The 10296-nt window shown below is 35.7% G+C and overlaps 1 protein-coding gene and 1 non-coding gene across 6 annotated transcripts; one reads left to right on the top strand and one right to left on the bottom strand.

Moving 5' to 3' along the window:
* Nucleotides 1–61: 61 nt before the first annotated feature.
* On the top strand, nucleotides 62–10026 carry LOC136206801 (uncharacterized). Of its 5 annotated transcripts, XM_065998001.1 has the most exons (7): nucleotides 87–196; nucleotides 2392–2511; nucleotides 2771–5317; nucleotides 6644–6748; nucleotides 6855–6892; nucleotides 8231–8311; nucleotides 9505–10026. In XM_065998001.1, the coding sequence occupies exons 5-7, from the start codon at nucleotides 6866–6868 to the stop codon at nucleotides 9934–9936; spliced, it is 540 nt and encodes a 179-aa protein (XP_065854073.1). In that variant the 5' UTR covers nucleotides 87–196; nucleotides 2392–2511; nucleotides 2771–5317; nucleotides 6644–6748; nucleotides 6855–6865; the 3' UTR covers nucleotides 9937–10026. The 5 variants fall into 5 exon arrangements, with proteins under 5 accessions (XP_065854064.1, XP_065854057.1, XP_065854073.1 ...); XM_065997992.1 differs by lacking the exon at nucleotides 2392–2511 and having other exon boundaries at nucleotides 62–196; nucleotides 6841–6892; XM_065997985.1 differs by lacking the exon at nucleotides 2392–2511 and having other exon boundaries at nucleotides 62–196.
* LOC136216220 (small nucleolar RNA R71) lies at nucleotides 4734–4840 on the bottom strand. Its single transcript, XR_010683211.1, has one exon. It is a non-coding gene; the product is annotated as a small nucleolar RNA R71 (small nucleolar RNA).
* Nucleotides 10027–10296: the final 270 nt, after the last annotated feature.

A 10296-nucleotide genomic window follows, 5' to 3' on the forward strand; every position in this document is an offset into this window, starting at 1 on the left:
AACGTAGGAACAGTAGAACAATGAAGAGAAGGAAAAGAACTAGATATTTTTTATATCGCGTTTCGCCATGGCTTGGGAATTAGAAGAAGGGAGAAGAAGGCGCAACTACTGCTAGCTACCAGGTTATTATCAGAAAGAGAGATGTAGTCCTGTTAAATTCCACCGCCGCATCTAACTAAACAGAGGAAAAGCAAAGGTTAGACTCTTATACTTTAGTGTTGGTTTGCGACTAGGACTTATTTTAATTTTTTTCGTTTTCTTTTTCTTTTTCCTTTTCCTTTTCTGTTAATGTTTCCTCCATAATTATTTGCTAGTTTAGTTTCAGATTCATTTTATTTATATTTAATTAGTTAGTGAGTTTTGTTCTGTTCGCAATTGAACTCTTATTTACTAAATAATCTTTTGAGTTCCAGTGTCATATTTTTATATATTTACTTTTGTGTTAGTTTAAAGAGATTTAGTTGAAATGAAAGACTCAAATCTTAGTTTTTTAATCAAATTGAATTTCTTAAGATTTTACGTTAGGCTTTTCTTTTAAGAGTGTTAATTCAAGCGCAACACATCAGTTTTTATTTTAATTAATTTTCTTAATTTTGTCTTATTTTTTATTGTTTACTTATTTTTTATTTATTTCGTATGCATTTCAAATTTTACGGAGTCTATGAGATTTTGTTAGGGGATCAAGCATAAATTTTCTTCCCTCAAATCTATGCTTGTGGGGGGCAATTGTTTGCACCATAATTTAACTTTTTGGCACTTATATATTTTTAATACATTAATTGGCCTAACTTACGTCCAAGTAGATTTTTCAAGAGTGGACCTTAGGGGAAACCAATTTCCTAAGGTGAACCTCAGAGAAACCTAAGGTAAATTAAAAGGGAAATCAGAAGGCCATTTAATATTTTAACGTGTATTTTGTGAGCCAATTAGAATGTAGGAAAGTTAGAAACCGTCATAATCAATCCCACCGTGGAAGTCAAAGTGGAGCGGTTAATCAATGTGATGGAGAACGTGGATTAGTGGAAAGGAGGAAGTTACCTCCAACGTCTATAAAAGGAAGAAATCACGATGAGAGCAACTCACCAACTCAAGCCAATTATCCTTAGACTTCAACATCTTTTACAATTCTCAATTGTTCCCTTAAATTTAATTTTCAGATCCAACGTTCATTCATTTCCCAGTACATTTTTTATTTTATTTGTTGTTCAATCATTTCTGTAAGGTCGGTATCGTTTTGATAATCGAATCTTTTAGGAATTTTCGGTCTCTTTATTCCTTACAATCGTTTGTTACATAGAAGTTAGAAAGCACACTCAATTTCATTTCATAGTTTGATAATACTATAATTATCTGGCACGCCCACAATTTCCCACGAAAGAGCCAAACAAAAGGTAAAAAAGGCCAACAAACGACCCTTAAAAGATCAACCTGGGTAAGGGAAGAAAAACGACCCTCCTCAAATAGGAGGACCCCAGATACAAACAGAATAAGAACCCGGCGCATATCTATTGAGTCCCATCTATCAGCCAGGAAAGGGTAGTCGAGCCCATGACTCGAGATTGATAGGCACCCAATGAAAGGAACCTCCTGGTAAAAAGCGAAGACTCTGAGGTAGAAGATGATGAATAATCATAAAAACTAGGAAAATGATTCTATTTATACTAAAACAAAAAGTTAATCTAGATTAAAAGGTATCCCTGGAAAATAATTGTTCACGTATAGATCAAACTAATCCTATCCATTGGATACAAAAAGAGTAATGATTACAATTCAGAAAGTTGCTGGTAATTGCAAAACACTTATTCTTTCTCTTTCTCTTTGTAGACCTATGTGTAAATACGTTTATCCACTTTTGGACCCAAATCTGGACTAAAACATGCTGTTCAATTCGTTCACATAGTTGCTTTCTTGAACTTGGCTGTTTTGTCAAAATAGCTATTTGTAGCTTGGATTTGGCCACAAATTTGGTCTTTTATGCTTTTTTCCATGAATGTTCTAGCCAATGAATCTTGTCAAATATGCTTATATCAAATTACCCCCAACTTAGATACACTACAAGAAAACAATGAGTTCGTGACCGAATTTAGCGATCGGATTAAATTCGATCGCTAAATTAGCGATCGAGTCGGTCACTAATAATATTTCGTTGTTGCAAAATGTAGCGGGAGAATTGCTACCCATTTTAGCCAGTTGGTGTTTCTTTTACCAACATGTGGGCCTATTGCAAAAATATGGTAAGAATAAAAATATAAAAGAAATATAAAATATAAAAGGCATCGCAAAAGAAAAGAAATCTCCAAATCTTTTTCAACCCTAATATCTTTTTTGGCTGCGCAGTCCGACTTTCACTCGGACAAAAACCAATAGTTTGACTTGGACTCTCTCTTCCAGACCTAATCCTTCTCCTCTCGTGGCGGTTCCATTCAATCCTGCGACTACTCATGGCGAAGAAGAAACTCTAGGCTGCAGGAAGAAGAAAAGCCACAGGTCGCTTCAAATCGGTTTGTGAATGTAAGTAGTTAATCGCTTAGTTTCCAATTTTTATTATATAAAAACCTAGTGTTGTTGTAGTTGAATTCGTTTAGAACAATTTGAGGACTTATTCTATTCACAGAGCGGAAGCTGCAATTGATAGCTCCCATTTATATAGGGTTTTTAGGATTGTTTTAGTTCGTTTTTGCTTTATTTCGATTCAATCTCAGTATCATTTTGTTATCTTTTAGTTAAAATCAGTAATTTCCGTTACTTATGGTATTTTCTGTATTTTCAGGTGTTTTTAGGACTGCTTGAGCATTTTCGGACAGTTCGGGGACCACTAGAGCAAATTCCGGAAGCACAGGGACCAAAACAGATAACTTCCGGAGGGAACTGCCCTTTCTTAGCACCTGTCTCGCCTAGACAGTGCCTGTCTCGGCGAGACAGGCCCTCGTCTCGTCGAGACACAGCCTGTCTCGACGAGATGTGGCGGGCTGATGGTTCCCAAAGGGAACCATCACGTGGTGTCTCGACGAGACGCCCAGTGTCTCATCGAGACACCCTTTCGTCTCGTCGAGACACCTCTTGTCTCGATGAGACGAGACGCTGGGAAGCAATTTCCCAGCGTCTTCTCACCTCCAGGGCGCGAATCTTGGCCCGAAAAATGTCCAAAGTACCCCCCTAACACACCTAGCACTATAAATAGAACATTATGCCTCTTTTGTGGGGGTTACCTTTTTTTTTATGCATTGGCTTCTCTTCCTCCTCTTTCTCCCTTTTTGTTTTCCTTTGTAGGAGATTTTTAGTTTCTTCCCTTGTAATTGCTGTTACTTGAAGATTGGTGAGGATAGTTCTATCAATTTTGTAATCAGAATCAGACAAAGCCGGGTTTTAGATTTCTAAATCCCTCAATCTGTCTCTTACTTTTCTTACTTATTTGATTAATGATGATTCATGTTGATAATATGTGCTTCAGTGATTGTGTAACCTTGAATGATTAGGGATTTGGGTTTATGGGATTATTCCCAATTGATCAGATTATGCAGGCTTAGTGACCTGGATTTGTCAGAACTAGGATTATTGTTAGAATGAGATTCGATGATGATCAACTAGCCCGAAATTGCTGAACCTAAAGCCTTGATTCTGACAAATTTAGGATTGTAGATAGGTGAGTACCTGATCAAGGAACTCCCTAACCCGAATGAGAATAATCTGACATCGCTAGAGACCACTAGGAGTGCGGACTAGTGGTTGGGCTACGGCTCTAGCCTTAATCACCACAGAACCTAATGCTTTGCATGCCTAGGTTATATGCCTAATCAAGCCGTCAACCGATTGCATGTGAATAGACTACACGAGATTGGCAGTCTTAATGTGGTTAATTAGGTGATTACCGTCAACTATCATTAGGATATAAACCTGAATCCCAGTAAATCATACATGGAGACCAATTAAAGGAATCCCCATCTTAGATTGTTTCATCAATTAGATCAAATCCTCCCGGTCACACGTTTTTGTCTTTTGTTTTCAAAATTAATCTGCTTAATCACTTCTCCAATATTTATTCAACCTCCTGAACAATTACGCCTTCTTCCCTAGACTAATTAGTTGTGGCAAATAGTCCTTGTGGTTCGATCTCGTGCTTAGCACAATACTTGATGCGATAGGATACACTTGTCCTGTTAATTGCTATATATTTTACGAGCATCAAGTTTTTGGCGTCGTTGCCGGGGACTAATTGTTGTTTATAACTAATTAATTCATTGCGAAGCTTGAACAATTGTTTGGGATTCCTCTAACCGAGGGTCTGATAATCAATCATACTCTTATCTGAATTCATAAGCTGAAACTGTTCTTGCAGGGCCTGAGACAAGGATACGATGGCCGAGGATATGTCAGTGATGGAGTTGCTGAAGGCGAGGAGGCCGACAAGCACCTCCGGCATCCTCGATCCAGCAATAACAGCGGAATCATTCGAAATCAGACCAGCGATGATCCAGATGATTCAGAACTCGGGACAGTTCAGGGGGGATTACTACGAAGATCCCAATTCACACCTTGACAAGTTCGTAGAATATTGTATCACCTTCAAGTGCGAAGAAGTCACATCTGCACAAGTCTACCAGAAGTTGTTCAGATTTTCCTTGAAAGAAGAAGCTGCAGAATGGCTACATTCAGTTGAGCCAGGCTCTCTGACTGATTGGGACACCACTGTATCAGCTTTCCTAGCAAAATATTTCCCTCCATCTAAGACTGCTTAGTTCAGGAGCGAAATCGCATCGTTTAGGCAGACTGAAAGTGAGAACCTGCATCTAGCCTGGGAGAGGTTCCAGAGATTGTTGAGAAGGTGCCCCCATCACGATTACCAGCGGTACCAGCTTGTTGATATGTTCTATTCGGGGATATCTCCTGTTAGCCGTGCTTTTCTTGATACAGCGGCGGGAGGAAATTTGTTCAACAAAACCGCAATACAAGCTTATAATCTGGTGAAAGAATTGGCGGAACGAAGTGCGTGTTGGCAAGTTGTAAAGCCGCCTCCGAGCAGGGTTACAACAGCAGAGGAGTGCATTGGAGTATGTCCAAAATCAAATCCTCAGATAGCAGCACTCACAGAAAAGGTAGCTCTGCTGGGAAATCACTTGAAATCACCGGTGTCAGTGGTGAGCTGTGAGGTTTCCAGCGGAGGGCATAAGAGTGTGAAATGTCCCATTGTGTTCGAACAGATCCACTATTTAAAGCAGGACGGGCACAGAAGGGCAGGCTCTGAATTCAATTTAGAGAAGGGTATTGACGCCCTGATAGAGAGCATGAATGCCATGGAGGGCAGGCTCTGAATCCAACTGTACTTTATCTAAGTCCTTGCCTAATTTCATCAATGTCTTATAAATAAAGAGAAAATGGAAATTCACAAAAACTTGTCTTGTGTAGATGTTGTTGGTTTCAATTGTATATTCATTAATGTGTCTACTGTGTTTAGTAAATAATTAATGGGTTCACTCTGTTTATTAAGTAATTTATGCCTTCTAAATGTTTTGGGATTAAATTTTGTTTAAACTAATGAAAGCATTGACCAATCTTTTGTCTCCTTATTGTATATTTAAACGAATGAAATTGTATTCTTTAAGAAGGAGCCTAACAAGGATGTTATTTGTGGGTGTTTTTGGTGTTATCTGATATTGATAGCTACAGATATTCATTACTTTGATTTGTGTCCATAGACATTTCTATGAGGTTTTCAAAATGAGTCTTCATTTTAGTCCAGATACATATAGCTTTCTTCAAGTAAGGAATGACGTGAAATCCTTGTTCTTTGATAATATCATAGCTTATTTCATTTATTGAATTATGGAGAGCTAGATAGCATATCTTCATGTACTCTAGAAGTTGTTCAACTAAGTTCACATCCCATCTAATTTAGAGGACCAAATTGGTTAACATTTACATATATAGAAGAATATATATATATATATATATATATATATATATATGGGAATTAGAGCACTCTTTGTACTCTTTCTAACCTTTCTGATGAGAGCACTCTCTGTACTTTTTCTAACCTTTCTTAATTGCTTAATGAACTATCAGCACCCTTATAGGTTAATTGTAATTCATATGACATATTCAGTCAAATGACCACCTTGGCTAGGCCCATTCTATTGAGGCTTGATGATCTTTGCATCAATACTCTGACCTTGTGCTACAGACAGCATCAGTCAATACCACCAAGTTGAAGTCTAATTTAGCAAGTTCTAGTAGAAGAGGATTCATTCTTGTTTGGTGGCATAGACATCTATAAACCACCTAGTTTCCAACCTTGGCATTCTCCAAAACAATAGGAGTTCAAGAGCATGATCTATTAATGTTGATAAATATGAGTCTTCATTTTATTTTGGTGAAGAAGCTTTCCCAAATTAGTCCTTGCAAATTCTGTTGCTGCTTCTAAGATATTCTTTTTTTTAAAGGAATGATGCCTCATATAATGATGTCATTCCCTTATAACATGGTATTATCGAACGAAGCCTTGACTCTATAAGCATCAAAGTCGAACATATTTTAATGAATAAAAAAATCTTTGCTCTCAAGTTTGCTTGTTGTAGTGTTTATTCTAGTTACAATTAATCATCTCTCATTATAGCAAATTCCGTTGTTTAATTATTTTTCCACACAGGTTCAGATACTTGTGGATAATGTGGATATTGGTAATTTGAACTCTATCAATCTAAGAGCTGCACGTTCTGCTGATCTCCTTCTTTTGCCGGCCAAGTTCTCTGAGGTGTGCTTCTTTTCATCATTTCCTGTTGGAAATAATAAAACCATGTAATAGTTTGTTGTTATTCAGGAGGATTCGTATAACAAACTATGTAGTCTCTCATATACAGGTGACTTGCGCATGCTTTTTGCAAAGGACAAAAATAAGGTTATAGTCTTTCCCTTTCATAACTTGATCATATCTTTGGATTTTGACTTGACATGCTTCATATTTTGTGTATGCCATAAATTAAGAGAGCTGCTTTTAATATGTTTGATTGCCGTTTTGCAATAAATGGTATGCTGAGCACTAAATATATTAGAGACCCCAGATACTCGGAATATATTTTTATCAGTCCTAGTGTATGTTTTATTTCCAGGTTTCCCCTCCCTTAGCATTTACCTTTTTGTTTTTCAAATTGCAATTTATTAATTGCACGAATTATCTATCTATATTTTCATCTTTTTAAGTTTATGAGTGGGCATTGCTAAACAATGTAAGAAGCAATGGTTCACTTAGTTAGAACCTTGATCTCTTGAAAATGGACAACCAAAATTATCTCTCCATTCCTTCTTATTCATTCTAACATATATAGTACATACAGGCATGTATTAGAACTTGCTTGTAACTGCTGCATAACTGCATTTCATACAGTTAAGAGTGACAGACGATCTTATGCCTTGGGACAAAATGGACACTTAGGAAGACAAATTAATTAAATTATAGTCTGCTGATGGTGCATAACACTTGCTATGAGTTGATTAATACATGTTTGAATTTTAGATAAATTCTAATGCCTTTTGTTTTTAGATTGACTATAAATTTGGAGTATTGGAGATTGCACCGTAATAGTAAAACTTATGGGCATATATACATATACTTTCTTCTTGGATAGAATGTGTGCACATTCATTTTTTGCATCTCTGATTAAACTGCTTTCTCTTAGTTATGAACTTATGAATCATGATACATCACTTTACAATTGCAAATTAATTAAAATTTTCTTATATAGCATCGAAGTTGAACATATTTTAATAAATAAAATAAAATCTATGCTCTCAAGTTTGCTTGTTGTAGTGTCCATTCCATTCTAGTTACAGTTAATCATCTCTCATTATTGCGAATTCTGGTGTTTAATTATTTTTTCACACAAGTTCAAATACTTGTGGATAATGTGGATATTGGTAATTTGAACTCTATCAATCTAAGGGTTGCACTTTCTGTTGCTCTCCTTTTGTGGGCCAAATTCCCCGAGGTGTGCTTCTTTTCATCATTTCTGTGTCTTGATATATTTTGCAATTTTGGAATGCGACATTCTAGCCAAGAATGTTGTATCCCACGCAAGGTACTCATACTGCAGGTTCAGTATCCCATGCAAAAACTGCGCAACAACTTGTAAGTAGATTTGGGTCTTGTTTTGTTGTGTTGAAGAATCTGGTGTGTTAGAGGTCCTACTGTGTTAAAGTTTATGCTTTGTTAATTAATACTAATTTATGTTTTCTTCAGGAAAAAGAGCTAGGAAAAAGAGCACACACAAAAGATCACGATGGAGTTTCATTCGTTAACAATCGATGTAGAAAAACTCAAGTAAGTAGTTATATATGTCTATACATAAGTTATATATTGGCATTTATGGTAATTGTGTTTGTTGTCTGAAACGTAAGCCATTGCAATTTTTTTAGCCATTTCTATGGTGAATTGAAAAGAATTATTGAAATAGGAGAAGAATGTGGAACTGATCTATTACGTTTATACAGGTCTTCTCCTATTTTAAGAATGTGGAATTAAAATTAGTTAATAGCAATGATGTTAAAAAAAATAGTAGCAAAATATGACACCACTTATTTGAACTTAGACCCCATAGTTAAGGTATGTAAAAGTTCATTACCCCTCCTTGTACAAGTTATACCAACTCATTCTTTTGATTTCATAATTTTATCTGAGAAATTACAGTGTCATGGAAAAAAGAGATGCACCTTTGGTGAGGTTCTCTATGTTACTTGGATGATCAAAATAAAGTTTACAAGTATTGTTACACAAGTTTTCCTAAATTAGATCTTCTATTCCTTCCTTATCTTCTCTGTAATGCGTGAGATACCACAACAAGATATATCTTTTGTCATTCTGTTTATCCAGCACAGTAGCTCCATTATCCTAAGAAGTATTGATATTTCATCTACAATTCGCTACACATTATGCCCCACTCACTTACAACTTGAAAAAAGGTTTGGAAGACCTCCAAACTAACCCATGTTGAAGTGGTTTTTATTTATTTGAAATAGGAGAAGATCTACATTTTTATACTTTATTTATTTGTTTTTATTATTAGATAGTTGATATGCATTTAAGCCATGATGATCCTTGCTATGAACATAAGTTGATTTATTTAAATCATGATGGTTGTTGCTATGAGCATAAGTAAATATACTTGTTGGATTATAGGTTTATCTGAAACATAGTATGTTCTAAACTATCTTTTTTTATCAATCTCTTGGAGAATTATATTAAATATACAGTCTTGGTACAATGAATATTTTCATGCTGAATTTTTCTGTTGCATTTTCTTGTTTAAGTATACACTTAATGGCTTACAGAGAAGAGTGTTTCATCAAACAATAAATTAGGTGTTGGATTATGAATCTATATTGGCAGCATTAAGTCTCTTGTTCTTTTATTTTTAATCTATATTGGCAGCAAACAATAAACTAATACATTTTTGTCTCATTGGCTGCTGCTGTTTTAATTTTCAAACTAATTTCGAATGGGTTTGTTTATTGTAGGAAGCTTACGAAAATCTTAACCAAATTGAAGTTGAACAAACTACTGAGCAAATTGTTGAATCCATTGATGAACTTCGAGCATTCTACCAAGCTGTTGGAGGGGTTAATAGGGATGGGGAAATTTTTGGATTAGGTTCAACTGCTTTCCAGTATTATCGAGACTGGTATCCTAGGAATTCAAGAGCATCCTCATCTTCAAGTTCTGTTGGTGCATCTAATTTAGGTGCTAGTACTGAAATTTATGAAATTAGAACCACACTTGAGACTGTACAGGAGCGCCTTAATGGCTTCAATAAGGAAAGGAGCAGTTTTATAGCACATATAGAGCAAGTAAATGGATGTCAATATCAATTGGTTGAAGGTATACATTTGCTTGCTAGTGCAAATGATGTGAGACAAATACAGGAGATAATGACAAATATAGAGACATAAATGGGACCAGCTATTAGCCAAATTCAAATAGTTATCACTAGACTTCAAGCGAGTGTGTGGAGGTTAGAGCATAGCTCTAAGTCGGGTTAAACTAGGTGTTGGATTATGATATATCTTTTAACTTAACTTATTAGGTTAACCATAGAGATTTTAGAATATTATGTCTATATATTTTGTCTTAAACTTATTTAGGCTAATCTACAACATTTTGATATTTATGTATTTTGACTAAAACATCAAATATTATTTAGGGTAAATTCAAAAAAAAAACCCATGTGGTTTCACCGATTTCCAAATAAACCCCTGTGGTTTGTTTTTACTAAAAAAAGAAGCGTGTTTACGCCGTTACCCGAAAAACGG

This window comes from Euphorbia lathyris, chromosome 1 (genome assembly GCF_963576675.1).
Source record: "Euphorbia lathyris chromosome 1, ddEupLath1.1, whole genome shotgun sequence".
Lineage (NCBI taxonomy): Eukaryota > Viridiplantae > Streptophyta > Magnoliopsida > Malpighiales > Euphorbiaceae > Euphorbia > Euphorbia lathyris.

Excerpts from the sequence above, each read along its gene's own strand:
- LOC136206801 (XM_065997980.1), top strand. The coding sequence starts at position 8,051 with ATGTTGTATCCCACGCAAGGTACTCATACTGCAGGTTCAGTATCCCAT. Across the intron at positions 8,120-8,230 it reads CAAAAACTGCGCAACAACTT|GAAAAAGAGCTAGGAAAAAG; the intron begins GTAAGTAGATTT and ends TGTTTTCTTCAG. Across the intron at positions 8,312-9,504 it reads ATCGATGTAGAAAAACTCAA|GAAGCTTACGAAAATCTTAA; the intron begins GTAAGTAGTTAT and ends TGTTTATTGTAG.